Genomic DNA, 19,413 nt, shown 5'->3' on the forward strand with positions numbered 1-19,413 from the left:
AACATCCAAGCGCTTTGTAAGACTACCTTACCAATGCGCCCGGAGCTCTATCTTCTCCACCTCATCCCAAATTTACGTGATATACCGTCCAGGGATGCAGTACTAAATATACTGGTAGCAGCAAAATCGGGTATAGCTTCCCATTGGAATAGCACCACCACCCCCTCATTACTAGAGGATATGCGCAAGGTAGACCTGACATACCATCATGAATCTGAATGGGCGAAAGGAGGCAATACACTGGCTTTCCTGACCCGATGGCACAATTGGGCTTCACTCATGGAATCCTACTCTGCAATGGGGTAGGAATTATTCAACATTCACTCTATACATTCCACAAGCCCTAGAATTGGCACCGTGTACCTCCACCCTATCACGGGCCGGTAAGGTTGAAGTTCAGTAAGTCCGAATATACATGAGATCCTATGTAAAATGTAGATTCCCCTACATGCTCAGATGATCATCACAACCCCATACCCACTCTTCCTTCCCTCCTCCTCTTGTATGGTATTGTAATATATTTTACTTTGGTACATATATATACTTGTCTGCATTTTGTTACATTTTTATTGCAATCTGTGGGTGATGTATAACCACACGCTACAGGGCACTAGGATGGTGTAGACTGGCATAATTCCGTACCCTAAATTTGGGCACCTAATGGGCAACGCCTCAACACTTCTACATTCTTCATGCTACCCTGACATCGGGCAAACCCACGTGTAACATAGTTGACGAGGGTGTATAAAACGGGCATATACCAATTCTGGGGTAACCATATCTTGTGTTCCCTTGTGTTCCCTACTATATCTATTGTTTTACACTTTACTCCAAGTAACATAATGTTCCCCACATATGGTGCTGAGTATCAACGCTAAGGTGAATAAAGGATGCACTATCGTACACAACATTGTAATAAAACTGGTCGCTGCAGTGGCAACCGACTCGTAGCGCTTAAAATTTTTCCATTTTACCCACTACTAAACACGTTGGTACATCATGCAGTGTCACTACCCGGTGCCCTGTACAGTTTAAGCAATTGCAAGGTTCAATGCCTTGTCTGTTTGTTGTACACCTATGCAACAGAGTATACATACTCCCCCAGTACATATTATAAGAACGTGTAAATCAAAATCTTCTTCAACACTTAACCATTGTATATGTACAGTTGCACGGCAATATTTAAGAAGACTTTAACGTGACGACTACCACCAAACCTGTATGTATTACGTACGTTTTCTAATGTTGCAATATGTATGTACACTGTATGTTCTTTCTCGCTATTTCCTTATATAATCAATAAAAATCTATATATTGAAAAAAAAAAAGTAAAAACCCAGCATAAATATATACATATATATATATACAGTTTATTTATTTTTATTTATGTTTATTTATTTTAATTGCAATAAAAACTGTTGGGGCGCTGCCCTGGCTGCCGTTATCAATGAGCTTTTGACTGCAAAACACTGAAAATATAAGCCACAAACATTTAGAATTAGTGCAGCGTGCTCTGTGCTTTATCATCTTTGCATTCAATATATACACACACACGTGTATATATATATATGACTTTGTTTATATATATATATATATATATATATACATATATATATATATTTCCATATATATTGTATATGTTTCTCTGTCTTAGTCTAGATTTTTATATTCACTTTGAATTCTCGACAGTTCACAATAGTGAATAATCCTGTTGTTACAGTCAGTAAGCTATTTTCAGCAAGTCTGTATTTGTAGCCACATTTCAACAAAACAATGTTTCCATTGTCTATGTGTTTAATATAGGCTCATAAGAGTCATTTTCTTTAAAGAGCCGTTTCAATTTTAGTGATACGTATTGAATGTTTTTAAGGAAGATTGGGCATGTTTAACTTTTTCTATAAAACCTGATTTCTTTGTTTATGAAAGCAGAAAAAGTGATCTCATAGAGAGTAATTTACTAAGCTTAAAATTACTCTTCTAAAAACAACAAGAATGATCTAAATGTCATAACAAAACCTTCACTAAATACTAAAGCTGCCCCCACACTACCTCCATATTTTGAGTTCATGGATTTAACGTTGACTGATTGTTTTCTGGCAAAGACAATTATCACTTCTTCCTGCACAAGCAACTGACAGACAAAAGATTACAAAAACTAAATTAAATCAAATTTGAGGCTATTTCCCTAATACCAGATAGGCAGTTCTATTCCCTCACATCGTAGGTACTGGTACAATAATTAAACAAGCTGATTTTTTCCCTAATACACATGAGCTGTGTATTAACACAGGGGTTTTAGCACAGGATCTCCGGTACTCATCAATTCTTTCATGTGTAGGTTGCTACATGCATTGGCAAACCACTCTCACATGCTCTCTCCACCCTCCACCCCCCGAAAAAAAATTTTTTTAGAGAAAAGCTTGCCAATAGGTGAAATGTTTTTGTGTTACTATTTATATGTTTTATTTGCTTTAATCACATTTCTTTTTTGGGGGGAATAGGTGATTCTTGATAAAAAAAAAAGTGAATTATTTAACATTATTTGACCCTCCTGTCTCTTCCCGGGAGTTTGGACACTATTCTTCTTGATGAGGAATATACCGCCTATGACCTGAGGATTGAGTAAAACTGTTATTTTGCTCTACACCAGTGAGTACCTCTACTATTTGTACTTTTTATACTACAATAAACACTATATTCTATTTTTGTTTTGTTCACATAATTCCCCCATGGGAACTTCAGCCACTTACATATCTAAGAGTGAGGATTGTACCACTTCACACTGTTTATTAGGAGCTATTAGGAGGCTCCATTTTATGTGAGTGCATTTTCATTCATATACCATACTACACTATATTGGTGTATGTTCTGCTTATTTTGCATACCTTCTGGACCACATGCCACTGGGCCCAGAGATACACCACATATCCCATGGCACAGATTATACCGCCCAAATGCACAAAAGTAGAGCTAATTAATAACTCTGTACACTGCAAGTGTGTCTCTTCTCCTTTCTATTTTTAATCGGGGTGGTATATTTTCTAGTATCCACAGAGTTAGGGACAGTCTTTGTTAAGGGGTGCCCTCGAAGGCACATTAGGGTATATCTAGTAGCTGTTACTGTAGGCTTTTTACCACAATAGCAGTGAGGTGTGTGCTCTATTTTCTTCAGAATAGCTACTTTACCACTTGCTGCTTATATTAGTTTACTTTATTCCTGACTGTTACATTATTGCATTTTAAACTGTCCAGTGTTACCTTTCACTGCGTTAGTGTGTTACAGCGTCTGTTAGTCTGTTAGTCAAATCTAGCATTTACCTAGACATTTTTAAAGTTTTTTTTTTTTTTTTTTTTAAGATACGTTTACCTCTTTAGTTTGATTAATTTAATTTATTTGGAGGATTGTAGGTCTAATCACTTAACCCCATTTAGTGAACTTACCCTTCATACTCTACATTTCATTAATTTATATTTATATAGAAAGACTTTCTGCACTTAGGAGATCCTCCACCTCCCCCTTTTTTGTTTATAATGTATTGTTGTTTGTGTGTTTTCTCCTATCGGTGGGTATTTCTTTACTGTGAATATCCCGCGTTTTATACTAGCATTTAATTAAAAGTTAAGTTTTATTACATTTTTGTTCAGTCAATTAGAACTGAATTAGGTATCCTTCCACTTACATCTGATTAATTAAACCATACCAGCATTATTTGTTTCATTCATTTGTTCCCCCCCCCCCCCCACTTAGGAGTTATTCTCAGTATTGGCTCCCTAGTATCTTATTTTATTTGTGCTCTGCTCTTTTTTTTTTGTTACTAATTGCAAGAAATGTACATGGTAAGATCAGAAAAGAATATTGTTATTCATCAACCTGATCGCTTTGCATAAGATAAATATACAACCGGTGGGCAGGGCCTGGATGCCATACTGGAAAGTTGCAAATCACTTGAGCTCAAGCCTGAATCTGCCTTTAAAGCGACTTTGAGGGTGACAAAACCCGAATCCTGACGTACCTATACTGGCACCCTCCTCCAGTACTTCTTGGGTACTGAGCTGGAAAGAGGCATTCAGTGCCACCTGCCAACATTTCTGTGACAAACTAGAGAGTCAGAAGCATAAACTCACACTGTTCCAAGGCTCAACCGGTCTACACAGTCCCTGCTCAGAGGCTTCACTCTGGCCGCAGAATCAAGCGGAACCTGGAGGATTCGGCGGGCAGCAAGCAAGACAGAATTGACTAAAATGTCACATATATCCCACCTGAAGAGAAATATGTATGCATATTTGTTTCTGCACTTGAGTAAGTAAATATGAACAAGTGCTTTCTTTACACAGATGGGTTTGCTAACCCAGTATGAACTGATAATGATATGGGACTGTCATAAACTATGTCAACATTTCATATGGCCAAGGTGAGAAATGTATGATTCAGGAGTGGTAACTGGAGGCATGGCCAAGTGCCTGGGATATTTATTGATGTTTTAGAGCCATGGATAACCTCACATTCATATTTGTTTTATTGCTGCTGCCAACTAGGATAAATTCTGAAAAGTCACCTTTGGGTTCAGTTTGGCTATTTCTGTCTAAAATGTAAGATTCACTTTGAATTAATTTTGAATTCTCAACAATTACAGCGAATAAATCTGAAAGTGTATTTTATTGTTGCGGAGCTCTGGGATGCACTCACACAAGACTTACGTTATAAAAACAAATTGTATTGTTATGGAGCTCCGTGATACTCTTGCATGCCACTGTTCATTATATTATTATGTCACTCTGTAATAAACCCACATACATGGGATTTTACTGTGATATTAATTGCTCTAAAGTTGTTAAGTGCATTTACAGGACTGCAATATTGGCAGGTTTAATATCATGAGAGTGGGGTCAACAAGTAGATGTGTCAATGATGTAATCAGCAGCACAGACAACATCCTCACCCACAAAGGGGACATGCCAGCACTGCCGAGCACTGCTTTAGCACTCAGCCCTGAATTAAACTCAGACAGGGTTATTTACTATCAGGGTTAACTTCTAAGGTGATAGTTCAAAGTGAATTTAAGGCCAGAGCAGCCAAACTGAAAGCACGGCTGATTTAGATTTTCCAGGTCAGCTACTTGACCTTAAATTTGGAATTCATTTTGAATTCACTTTGAATTCTCCTTTAGTAAACAATCCTGTAATAAGAAAATTGCTTGGAATTCAACATCATTTCCATATAAAATTCAAATTTAAAGCCAAAACACTCAAACTGAAAACAGAATGGGCGTGGAGAAGTTTTCAAATTCATCTATTTTGGCCTAAATTTTGAAATGTATGTTGAATTCCTGGCAAATCAGACTTTAGTGAATAACCCTGTAAATGTACCTCAGTTAAATATGTGCTTGCAGTGCACTTACCTTGAGTCCTCCACACGCTAGGTGACAGAGCTGTGATGCCAAATGATCAGGAGGACTGAGTTGTATGATTAGACTAGTCTGCATTTATACACACAACATTCTAAGCTTCCTTAGCTTAGGAAGTATACTAAGGGGAATTTTAATAAGTGACTCTCCATCCAAAAGAGTGACATTTGAATGTACTTTTAAAACTGATTAGTATATATTTTTTGAGTTTTGTTTTGCTTTCAGAAGTTTTTTTTCTAACTTATAGGAAATAGTTATTCATATCGCTGAATTACGTGTTTTGTAGACACCGAACTGTTGAAGCTTTACACAACTGCAGGCAGGGCCTGTGCAAGGATTTTTGCAGCCCTAGGCAAAAAAATGCTGCCCCCATTTGCTCCACATGGGTCCTGTTATGTTCAACCCCACAAGTCAAAACATTGCCTTACCTTGAAGCGTTAAACAAGTCTCTAGTAGCTATCACACCGACAGCCACTAGAGACACCTCTGCTACAATGCTATGTTTAACTACGAGAAGCATTGGAAGTGAGGAACATTGGATTGGACCAGCGTTGCCCATTAGTGACATTGAGTGAGATATAGAGACAATCAGTGCAGAGGGGAGGCTTACATTTATGTAGGAACAGAGACACTGTAGTGTTTGGAATACAGGTTTATATTCCTAACACTGTAGTGTTCTTTTAAAAGTATTGATCTTTTTTATTTTTTATTTTAAAATGGTCCTTTTTGCCCAAATGCAATAACTGATGCACACACTCACTCACACTCAATGGTCCACACAATCACAATCAGTGACCAATGTACACACAATGCAGTGACCATTTAATGTTAGCTCTCCGTGGGTCACAGGCTTGTGGACTGCATCTGGCTTCCTTGATTCCCTCTCAGCTCCGCCTCACACTATCCTACACCCACTTGACTTCGAGTACAGAGGAAGGGGCAGAGCGATCATAAGATGGCCCGTGGGCTGCCGGCAAATAAGAAGTGTGTTGGGGTAGGGGGGCTCTCTGATCTTTGCGTGCACTGGGCGCTAGTCTGCAGCTATGTAAGTGCACCTTAGCGCCTGGTGCCATGACCTGTGGCACACAATTTGACCCACCCTTAACAAAAGCCCTAGGCGGTCGCCTAATCGCCCATAGGACACGCCGGCACTGACTGCGTAAAATATTTTGAAGGAAATGTCAACAAACACATCCTGTAACTGCAGGACAATATATGAAAATTATAATTAAAATGTTTTTAATATTTAACTTTTTGAAAAAAAATGTAATCGATATTTAGCATACCTAGATAAGACCCACAGAAGAAATCAAAGCATTGTAGATTGTAAACATCTTTTATATGGATACGTTTTTTTCATTCTTCAATTTTGAAATCTTAAAAGACACTTTTGAAGAATGAAAGTTGAATCTGTTTCTTTATTTATTCATTTTTAATACAAAACAAAATCTATTTAACATTTTATCATTACATTGACAGCACTGTTTTAAAGGTACATTTGGAATTAAATCCACACTACATGAGGCAAATTAGAAAGTCTGTTTAAAACAGGCTTCCCCAAACTCCGGCCCTCCAGATGTTGCTGAACTACAACTCCCATAATCATCAGCTATTTCAATCATAGAATCATGGGAGTTGTAGTTCAGCAACATCTGGATGGCCGGAGTTTGGGGAAGCCTGGTGTAAATGAACACACTAAGCATCAAAAGTACTACATCTTGAGAAAGCTCCACTTTTAATAGGGACACGGAATGCATCCAGGCGATGATTGCTGATTCGCTCGGGGAGATCAAATTGTGACCGCACTTGGCTTTCGTAAATATGAGAATTGACATTGCAGTCAGAATTGGGTAATTTTTACACGATTTTGTCCAAACTGCAAAAATAAATGGCTTAAAACTGAATGAACAGCGCCAGAAGACCCAAGGCACTGAGATGAAATAGTGCCTACAGGCTGGCTAACCACTATATAACTTAGCTCAAATAGATTAGACTTAAAATTTGTGCTCGCTTTCAGCTGTCCGGCACCATTTGGGCAGTCTGAAATCAAAATTCAGGCTCATTCAGACCCTTTTTATGCAAAACCTGGACATTGTTGAATAATGTGGACAATGCCCGAATAGCCTCGCATGGATCCAAATGGTTTTGTCTCATTTGGACTTCAGCAAACAAACCATTAAAAAGTGCCTGGTTGCAAAAACAAATTTGCTTCACGTTATGCCAAAATAACCAAGTTCCCTTTATAGTCACTATTTACACTTTAGTAAATAACTGTAAATAAATGTAATGATTTAAATGGGAACTGTAATTTTCAAGAATTATTTATATTATGTTCATTTATCCCTATATTTAATAAATTCATTCCGGATCCAGAGCTTAATCTTAGGAGGGGCACAGACAGATTGTATTATGGCTCACAGAAAAAAACAGTGCTGTTTATGCTCTGTGATAAATTCATACACCCTGTACGTTATCATGGAGTTCCGTAATACTCAAACACACTGCACATTTCTACAAAGCTCTATAACACACTCAAATGTACTGCAGATTACTGTGGAACGTTATAATATACTGATATGTACTGCACATTATTACAGAGCTTAATTATGCTCTTGTACATGGCTCCCAACATTTCAAAGGAACACTTTTATTTTAGGGGTGTGAGTAAGGCTCTGACCAGGGACATTGTATGTGACTTCCTAATAACAATGCAAATAAAATGTAATTTATAATAAGAACAATGTATCTTATTTACATAGATTAATTTGTAAACACATGTATTGTAGTTTAAAGACACATTACTGTGAATTGTATTGCTGTTGAGCTCTGTTATACACTCAGACACCCCAACAATATGGAGTTTCTAGAAAAGAGGGAAATTAGAATAGAAAAGAGGGACAGATGAATTTTGGCAAAAATTAGGGAATGTCCTTCTTAAATAGGGACACTTGGGAGGTATACTCATATGCACTGCACATTACTTCTGAGCTCTATAATACACTCATAGGCACTGCACATTACCACAGAGCACTATAATATACTGCATATTACACTACTCTGCTAAAATACCAAACCAATTACACATTTATATTTCCATTGCCACCTTGGGTGGGAGCGAATGGGGGGGCCCCATGGATCAGTTTTGCACCGGGGGCCCATGGATTGTGCGTACGCCACTGCCCCCAGGTGTGAGCTGCAGACCACGTGTTTGAGTTCTCGTGAGCTCCGGTTAGAACGTTGCCATACTAACCCATGTTAATGCTCTGTGAGCTTGCGAGACATCCATCACATGGTCTGCAGCTCTGCACCCAAACTGCATACCGGAGGCAGACAGGGCAAGACGCCGGGCTCCCTCCTATGTAGCAGAGGAGGCCCGGGCACCTAACGACTGGAGCAGCAAAATGTTGCCCCTGTGAAATTGCTGTCTGGAGCCATGGCCCCAGTCCGTTCTATAGAAACACACTCACACAAACATATTCACACACTCATATAGATACTGCACTTGGAGACATACATTTCTCACATACACTCATACTCATACAGACACATTTAGAGATCCACCATGTGATTTTCTATTCTTTTTTTCTGTATACTGTAATATATATACTATGTTCATGAAGATTTAGAGGAGTCTTTTCAGATCTGCAGATTTGTGTGTTAAAACAGGTAAATGATTATTTGATCCCTTTGCACTTTGTTCCACTGATATATTTGTTGGGGCATATATCCAGATTTTCAGATCTCAGATCTAAGTTTCTGACTTGTTCTTTACACAAACCCAGTGAGTGTACTCCATCTGCTTCTTCCTACATTGTGACGTCGAGTGCACTGCATCAGGGGTATTCATATATGTAGATATAATAAAACATTTGTGACGGAACCCCCGTACTCTGACTGAGTACCTCTGCAAGGTCAGCTTCCAATGCCCCGTTTCCACTGAGCGGTACGGTTCGGGTCGGTACGGTCTGGTACGCTATTTTGCGTGTTTCCATTATGAAAGTGGCCCATGTAACCGAACCAAACCGCACCATTCCTGGGTCCCTTCAGATGTAGGTCCATAGGAAATGATATGGTATTGTTAGGGCAGAGCTACTGGCGTCACACGATAAAAGCAGGACAGGAAAACTTCAATGCTCACGACAAATGACATGCTAGGCATTTGGTCTAAACCCTCCATGCCCTCTGACGGTCCGACTTGCAGTGGAAATGCTCACCTGAATAGGCTGGACCATTCTAACCCTTCCGAACCGTACCGACCCAAGCCATACCGTTCAGTGGAAACGAGGCACAAGCTGCAATCAGGGAACCTGTTGCGCTTCTGACCCAGTCGCGGAAGCTTGACTAGAGCCTCTCAGTATCTCTTCCACTGGACCAGGCTGCAGCTATCTTCTTCCAGACAGGTATCGTTCCCTTAAAGTCTTCTGTTCCTCACCCGGGCAAGTATTGACACCTCTGCCCACACTGTCTCCAGCTACTGCCGTACAAGGACACTTTTGGCTCTCAGTCCATGCTATTCATTTGGATTTATGCAGAATTCCAGACAATTCTCACTTCAGTAAAAATAACTCTGAGATTGTACTGTGAAAACCTTTCTAATATTAAAGCCTGTCTACAAACCACTACTGTACTGACCTGCTGACAAATATGCCACTGGGCACTCTTAAATTACTTCTGAATCCATGGTCGACAGAACATGGCATAGTATATAGAGACATAGTACATTATCCACCCTGTGTTCAATCTGTTTATTGTAACCTAATTGTAACCTATCATATTGCCCCTAGTCAAAAGGTAAATTGTAATGTATATAAAAATGACAGAACTAAAGAAAAATGATAATAAGTAGGCATATTTACCTCATTTGTGCAGGGCAAAATTTTCCGATCTTTAAACACAGATCTAAAACAGAAAACATTAAATCAATAAGTACCTATGGTATTTGAATGATTAAATGATATAATCGATAACTACACCATGCGCAGGAACCAACAAATAAATAAAGACCACTTTAATACTTGTTTTTATCATTTTTTCCTTTGCTTGTCAGAATGTGATTTTTAGAATATATATTTTATTAAAACTACTGCTTCTTCCACAATCTACTTTGCAGTAAAGAGACGTTCCAGACAAGAGTTCAATCGCTGTTAATTCACTGCACTATAAAATGTGCAAGAAAAATCACTCATCTTTAAAGCTTCTGTTCAGAGAATGAGAAGGAAATACTTAAAGCGGCACTGTCATGCCGAATCCCGTTTTTTTTTTTTAACCCCCCTCCCGCCTCCACTACATCCAATCGACCCCCTAGTCACTCCCAAATGCCCCTAAGCCCCCCACATTACCTATTTTTTATTCTTTATTTTCTGCCCCGATCTTTATTCAGGGCGCCGCCATCTTTGTGTGGGTAGGTGAAGTCCCTGTGGGACACGTCATCTGCCCACACTAGATAGACTGTGAGATTCCCGCACATGCCCAGTGAAACACCTGGACATGCGAACAGGAATTTCACCTATTCATTCATTCATCAGACAGACGAATGAATGAATAGAAAAAATCAAACGAACAAACAAACACCGAATATCAGTGTTCGTTTGTTTGTTCGGTTTATTACAAGGAGGGAGCTACCGGCGTGCAGCTCCCTCCTTGTAATATGTAAAGACAGAAGCGGCAGGGAGCTGTGCTCCCCACCACTTCATTAGCCCCCCGGGTCCTCCCCTCACTCTATGGGGGTCAATATGACCCCCATAATAGCATAAGGGAGATTCAAATCTCCCCAATGCCCCAATGCCTAGCTATACCGCGAGTAGGGGTATGTCCACTAAACAGTGAGCAGCCTGTGGCTGCTCACTGTAAAAAAAAGGGTAATGGGGGGGGGGACCTACTGTCCTCCCCCGCCGGCCCCCACCCCTGGGCGGCGGGTGGGGGCCATAATGGGAATGAGGGGGGGAGGACCTACTGTCCTCCCCCTCAGGCCCCCATCCCTTAATGGGCGGCGGGTGGGGGCCATAATGGTAATAAGGGGGGACACCTACTGTCCTCCCCCCCCCCAGCCCCCACCCCTGGGCGGCGGGTGGGGGCCATAATGATAATGGGGGGGGAACTACTGTCCTCCCCCCGCCCCCACCCCTGGGCGGCGGGTGGGTGCATTAAGTAAATTCCCCCCCCCATTAAGGTGACTAGGGGTCCCCAAGCCCCTAGTCACCCACCCCCCACCCAAATAAAAATGCCCCTACCTACCCCCCTCACCCTAAAAAATAGTGAGGGGGGAATAAAATTGCTAATCTGTAAAGTAAAATTAAACTTACCATTCAACGTCTTCTTTTTTCTAAAATCTTAATTTTTCAGCCCCAAAAAAGGCCAAATAAAAAACATCATACCCGTCGAACTAAAAATAAAATAAAAAACCCGAGCGCAAAACATTGTACCACGCAAGCGCATTGACCTTCCAATGCTTTTCTATGGGATCTAGATCTCAGCCAAACAGGCAGGGACAGTCACATAAGGAGAAAAGGTAAGTATATGACTTTTTTTTTTCTCCCTACAGGTCGGAGCAATAAGGGTTAAGCAATATGAACCTTATGTCTTGTGATAAAATTTAAATGAAAGAGTTCAAATTCCTCTGAATTATGAAAATGTCAATATATTTCACTGCATTAGTTTATCTTCATATTTTCTAAATGATGACTTTGTTCCTACTTATGCTCTGCAATTCTTGCATCAGCAGATGGAAAATGTCAATGCGCAAATCTGATTAACGTCTCTTATTTACTCTAATTACCTTTATTGTAGTTTAAAGACACATTACTGTTCTTATTATTGCTGTGAAGCTCTGTTATACACTCAGACACACCAATTATATGGACCCTCTAGAAAAGAGGAATATTAGGATAGAAAAGAGGGTCAGGGGGATTTGGGCCTAAATAAGGTACTGTCCCTACTAAATAGGGACACTTGGGAGGCATGGAATTGTTTGTTTGGTGATATATTGTTTTGTGTGTGATGTGTCTATATGTGGGAGCTACTTGTGTATTGCGTCTGAAAGACTACTTGTGTGGTTGTGTGAATTTATGTGGTTTGTCAGTGATGTGTTTTTTGGTGTTTGTGTGTGTTTGCACATGGGTTGCGTAGTGGACCATGGGTAACCCGACCGGTTACCTCCGTTGATTCACTTCCTTCAGCCGATCAGGAACCATTTAAAATACAAAGAGACTCATCTTCCCCAGTAACATGATGACACACAGTCCTGGAGGTACAACAACCACTTCCTCCCAGGGTCCCCAACTCCCGCCACGAAAAGTATAAGGTTTCCCACGCCCGCCACCAGGGGGGTCTTCTTCCCAGGAGCCTCTGTGCCTGGGAGTCTAGGTGCGAGAACAAGGGACCGTCCCTTTGTCAGCCAGGAACAGAAAGCCTGCCCGCAGGAAAATAGCTGATTTCTTTGTCCCTGCAGGCACCACAAAGCCCGCCTAACTCGCCAGTCCTCCAGCAGTGCCCACACGGATCTCAGGGGCGCTCACATCGGTACTTCCCTTGACCGGTCTCTGCTCGCGAGGTCCCTGTGTGAAATCCTGCAAGGGAAGCGCCTCCTTTTGGGACACGAATGTTCCCCATGGATGGCTTTTGTCTATACGAAATGGCAGCCACCCAGGGGAGCACTCATTAATTACTTCCCTTGCGGTTTCACACATAGGTTGCAAGTGAGAACGTTCTGATGAATTGGTGTGAGCGTTCTAATGGGGCACTGGAGAGGTTGAATGGGTTGGGAAACAATCCACGAACGCTTACCCTGGCTGGTGTTCGTCTGTAAGAATGGCGGCCACCCAGGGAAGCGCTCATTAATTCTTTCACCTTATGGTTTGCTGTTTGACACTAATTTTGTGAGGTGTGAAGGTTCTAAACTAACATTCTAAATTAGGTATCGGGGTGGTCCCCATTCGGGATGCAAATTAATCCCCTTTGTGGAGGCACTCCCGAACATTGTGGAGGCACTCCCGAACATTGTGCAGGCACAATATATGAAGATATAGGGATACACATATAATATCAGAAAGGCAATTCACAGACAGGCACCAGTCCCGCCACAGGCTGTTTGTAGTATTTGTGTTGGGTAGGCTTCTTCGACAGCTGTGTATGTATGCTTAGCTGTGTAAGTTGCCTCCATGAGTTAAAGTGGAGACCAGGCTGTCCAAGTATAGGTTAAGGGCTTGGGCTGCCATGGCTGCTGCTGACTGCTCTCCCCCAGTATGGATTCCCCTTCACAATCGCAGGGAGAAAGGAATCTAAATGAATTTCATCCAAGCATTACATTGAGTAAATTGAAGACTACCCCTCACCACCTGCTGCTACCACTAGTGCTGATCATTTGCCACTAGCAGATATCTGAAGATTCCCATAGGCATGCCTGTTAGGCCAGCTCCAGGAGAGATCCTTAGATGTCCCTAGCCACTGGCAGCCTAGAGCGCTCTGCAAAAGCATATTGTGTGCATTGCATGGCACCTATGCTATAAGTTGCTATCCCCTGTCTTATTTGTATGCAGACATATATACATCATGTTTTCTCTTATAAAGGCATTGATAAAACTAAAATTCCAGACCTGGATGCTTACTTGCTGACATTGAGAGGTGTGGCTGTGAAACTAACTTAAAGGGCCACTATAGTCACCAGAAAAACTACAGCTTATTGTATTTGTTCTGGTGAGTATAATTAGTCCCTTCAGGCTTATGCAGTAAACACTGTCTTTTCAGAGTATTTGCAGTATTTACATTGGAGACTAGAGATACCTTTACTCCTCAGATGGCTGCTAGAGGTGCTTCCTGTGGTAGTGCTGCATAGTGGGCAGCACTGCCATTCAGTGTCTTCACCCTCTGCATGGAGACACTTAACTTTCCTCATAGATATGCACTGATTCAATGCATCTTTATGAGGAGATGCTGATTGTCCAGGGTTGTGTTTGGCTTGTGCTGGCTCTGCCACTGATCTGCCTGCTTGGCAATCTCAGCCAATTCAATGAGACCACCACTTCTCATGATGTCAGCCAAGGCGGCAGATCATAAGCAGAGTCAGCAGCAGACTGGAGTAAATGTAAGATTTTACTATATTAAGAGGGCCCAGGTGGTGTTTTTAACACTACAGGGTCAGGATTACATGTTTGTGTTCCTGACCTTTATAGTGGTCCTTTTTTTGTTTTATTATCCTTGACTTCTTCCTTGTGTTAATATTATCTGTGGTTGCCTTGTGCACTGTAATAAAAGCATATTTTATTTTTTTTAAATATATTCAAATTAATGATTTAAATAAATTATTTGCATTAACGATAACAGCCTGGTTGTTCCCATATACATCTTATTTTAGTATTTACTAGTATTTAGTATTTACTTACTCATCTCTAAATGTCCATTTATTACAAGAAATTCACAAAATGTAACAATAACATATAAATAACATACTATGTTTTAATATCCAACACAGGGATAGCCAAACGTGTAATACCTACCGCCAACTTATGTATCTTTTTTTATGGTGACATTTCTTTACCGTCCACCTGTGCCGCAGGAAGTGCAAAAAAAACTAGCCTAATTTACCAGGCCTCCCTAAACACATATTTGTTAAATACAGAGATAATTTAAAGGAACTCTCAGGGCACCAATATAACTTCAATACTGAAAAGGTATTAGTCTCATGAATATGCTGTATCTTTCTTATTTTTTTGCATGCTGAAATCTTTGTAGTTTTTGTACCTAATAAATGAATGTTTAGCTGCACTATGAGTCTGCCTCTTTAACCAGCGAGTGGCTGAGCAGTGGTCAGTATGTTTGTGAGCAGACATTATTGGCAGTCAACCAAAAAAAAATAGCGAGGCTGAAAACTAGTTGGTAAGTAGCAGCTGTTACTAACCACTGGTTGTTAAATGGACACTCCAGGCACTAAAACAACTTCATCTAAATAAAGTTGTTATGGTGCCAGGAGGCCCTTAACTCAAGAGGTTAAACCTTGTTAGAGTGGTCTCCTTAGGCGATGTACACTTAGAAATGGCATGGAAAAGGTAAGTTTCTTTCCAAGCCAGTTTAGTAAATGGGGAGTCATCAGCTGACCATTCTCAACCGATCAGCGGCACCACTATAGTCACCAGAAGCACTAAAGCTTAATGTAATGATTCTGCTGTCAATAGCATGTCCCTACAGTCTTAGCACTATAAACATTGCCTTTTCAAAGAAACTGCAGTGTTTACATTGCTGGCTAGTCATGTCGCGAACATAACATTTTCCGTTTGCGAACGGCGAACGCAAACTTCCGCAAATGTTCGCGAACGGGTGAACCCGGTGAACCGCCATAGACTTCAATAGGCAGGCGAATTTGAAAACCCACAGGGACTCTTTCTGGCCACAATAGTGATGGAAAAGGTGTTTCAAGGGGACTAACACCTGGACTGTGGCATGCCGGAGGGGGATCCATGGCAAAACTCCCATGGAAAATTACATAGTTGATGCAGAGTCTGGTTTTAATCTATAAAGGGCATAAATCACCTAACATTCCTAAATTGTTTGGAATAACGTGCTTTAAAACATCAGGTATGATGTTGTATCGATCAGGTAGTGTAATGGTTACGCCCGCTTCACAGTGACAGACCAAACTCCACGTTTAACGCACCGCAAACAACCGCAAACAGTCCATTTGCACAACCGCAAACTCCCCATTTGCACAAGGTTGGATACCAAGCTAGCCATGTCCCGTTCCTTGTCCTCACTGATGTCATTGAAGGTCTCTTCCTCCACCCAGCCACGTACAACACAAAGGGTCCTCGAAAGTTGACAACAAGCCCCCTGTATTTTTTTTTTTTTTAAATGTACACTACTGTTACACCAGATATGAGTTGCACTGGTGTGACACTGTGCCCTGGCAGGCCCTGAAACGCACACGTGTGAAGGAAACTGACTGCTATTATATTAGAGTCAAAAAAGGTTTGTTTTTTTTTAAATGCAAGCTATTGTGACACCAGATATGAGTGGTGGCACTGGGACCACCTTAAAAATATTGGATATCGCTAAAAATCATGATCACTATATACTTTCTCTACAAACCTCTAAAACGAACCAAACTACTCATTCATCCGCTATACCACTTTATCCCACCTAGAACTAGTGCCCAGTTAAAATACTTGACTCTTACTTACCCACACTCAGTCATGCCACACACATTTCACCACTACTCTCACTGAATCCCTCTGACTACGGCTAAATTCATCGTCTACATCAGAACACTACTCCTAAGATTGGGTTGTATCCATGTCTCGGGTCTTTCATTTAGAATAGGGGCAGCTTCGGTCTCCTTCAACACTGACACTCCAGTGCATATTATTAAAAGATTGGGCAGATAGAAATCCTCATTTTAAACCGATATATTCCTCATCCCGAGAAATGAGGAAAGCTTTTAAAAGTTTGGCTTTGTAAATTTGATGCAATAAGTGTGTTTTTCTTTAATACCTGTTCACCCTCTTTGCATGAACCCGATTTACATATATTACTAATATGTTTATGAACATATATATTATATTATTCACTCACTCACTCTCTGGGCCGGCCTAAGACATCATGCTGCCTAGGTCCAACGATAAATGACTATGGGGGATAATGTATAATAAACACATGTTACTGGCTATGGGGGGATAATGTATAATAAACACAGGTTACTGGCTAGGGGAGGATAATGTATAATAAACACAGGTTACTGGCTATGGGGTAGATAATGTATAATAAACACAGGTTACTGGCTATGGGAGGATAATGTATAATAAACACAGGTTACTGGCTATGGGGTAGATAATGTATAATAAACACAGGTTACTGGCTATGGGAGGATAATGTATAATAAACACAGGTTACTGGCTATGGGGGATAATGTATAATAAACACAGGTTACTGGCTATGGGAGGGATAATGTATAATAAACACAGGTTACTGGCTATGGGAGGATAATGTATAATAAGCACAGGTTACTGGCTATGGGGGGATAATGTATAATAAACACAGGCTACTGGTTGTGGGGGGATAATGTATAATAAACACAGGTTACTGGCTATGGGGTAGATAATGTATAATAAACACAGGTTACTGGCTATGGGAGGATAATGTATAATAAACACAGGTTACTGGCTATGGGAGGATAATGTATAATAAACACAGGTTACTGGCTATGGGGGAGATAATGTATAATAAGCACAGGTTACTGGCTATGGGGGGGGGGGTAATGTATAATAAACACAGGTTACTTACCATAGCCTTTATCTATTGGAGTGTGTTTATTTTTGTTTATTATTTTTTGTTCTTGTTTATGATTAATAAATGTATATATTTTTAAAGTAACAGGTTACGCAGACCTATATCTCATTAGTGTATCCTGGACTTTGTGTCCAAGGATCACTTTATCTTCTTTCTGTAGTACATTATAAGGGTTACCCCCTTTCGAGGTATGGTCTGGACACACTAAAAAGTCCCTGTTCAAGGGATACTTTCTTTTTCTTTTTTAGTTATCTATTATATAGAGGTTTTAGTACCTACTAGTGTGTCAATATATATCCATTTGAAGGTATTAATAACTCCATAGACCATGGCTAATGTTCTGTCCCAGCTGAAAGAATCTAACTCTTGGTGTCTAGATGCCGAATCTAGATAGTAACCCTACTCTACTACCAGAACATGATAACATTAATTACAAATTTAGGACGTTAAGTAATCTATGTAAACAACAGATCAAAATTAGGTGGGAAATAACATCATTAAAAAACTATCTGGGTAAATCAATGATTCCAAGGGGTTTGAGGATACAAACCACACCCAATACACAAATGGACGATCCTGGCCTATTGAAAGAATGGGAGGATGCATCCAATATGTGCTCTAAAAAATACATGGAAATTCTAGTTAAGTTTGAATCCGAGAGATTAAAACAGATAGATGAAAAAGTTAATATGGCTGTAGAAGATATCCAAAAATGTACAACTGACCCTTCCTTTCAAACTCAAGAACAGAGACTACAAGATAATTTAAATAAATATCAGAATATAATCAAGTCTCGCAAACATAAGAAGTTTGTTAGAGACAATGATGACTATAGATCCCGAAAAATCTATAGACATTTTAAGAAAATTACAAGAGTAGACTCTGATTATTGCACAACATCTGAATATGAAACGTCAGATACGGATAGTGAACAAGCATCAGTGCCCCAAACCATGCAAAATACACAGAGGGGTAAAGGAATTCTTAAAAAGGGAGTGTCTTTTTTAGGACAACCCCCCCGAGAGGGGGAACAACAAATGCAGTACAGACAAACTCGCAACAGGGGGAGAACCCGCAAACGTTACTAGAGAGCGACACCAGAATAATCAATATCTCAGATACTCCTCTCACTGTTATACAAAGACAAGTACCGTATATACTCGATTATAAGCCGAGTTTTTCAGCACACTTTTTGTGCTGAAAAAAACCAACTCGGCTTATACTCGAGTCAGAGTCTGTATTGTGGCAATTTGCATTGCCATAATACAGACCGGGGGAGAGGGGGGCTGGCAGAGCTGTAACTTACCTGTCCTGCAGTTCCTGTCGGCTCTCTCCTCCTCCGCGCCGTCCGTTCAGCACCTCGGTCAGCTCCCAGTGTAAGTCTCGCGAGAGCCGCGGCTCTCGCGAGACTTACACTGGGAGCTGACAGAGGGAGCTGCACAGACCGCGCGGAGGAGGAGAGAGCTGACAGGAGCTGCAGGAGAGGTAAGTACAGCTCTGCCAGCCCCCCTTTCCCCCCACTGAACTGCCAATGACACTGGACCACCAGGGAAGGAGCCCCCCTCCCTGCTATGTATCAAGCAGGGAGGGGGGACGAAAAAAAAATATAATAAAAAAAATAAAAATGAATAATAATTCAATTAAATAAAATAATAAAAAATATATAATAATATTAAAAAATAAAAAAATAAATAATAATTAATAAAATAATTAATAATATATCAAAATGCCCACC

General features: G+C 40.5%; 1 protein-coding gene across 2 annotated transcripts in view; it reads right to left on the reverse strand.

The window, feature by feature from the left end:
- B4GALNT1 (beta-1,4-N-acetyl-galactosaminyltransferase 1) overlaps positions 1-19,413 on the reverse strand; it is a 152,143-nt gene that overhangs the window by 107,090 nt on the left and 25,640 nt on the right. The window contains exon 2 of one of the 2 annotated variants that reach the window (XM_063427650.1): positions 10,262-10,304. The exons of the other annotated variant lie outside the window; for it this stretch is intronic. Within the exon in view, the coding sequence (XP_063283720.1) occupies positions 10,262-10,266 (5 nt within the window). The 5' untranslated portion in view covers positions 10,267-10,304. The remainder of the gene's footprint in view (positions 1-10,261; positions 10,305-19,413) is intronic. 2 annotated transcript variants of the gene reach the window in all.

Source organism: Pelobates fuscus, chromosome 1 (genome assembly GCF_036172605.1).
Source record: "Pelobates fuscus isolate aPelFus1 chromosome 1, aPelFus1.pri, whole genome shotgun sequence".
NCBI classification, from domain to species: Eukaryota; Metazoa; Chordata; class Amphibia; order Anura; family Pelobatidae; genus Pelobates; species Pelobates fuscus.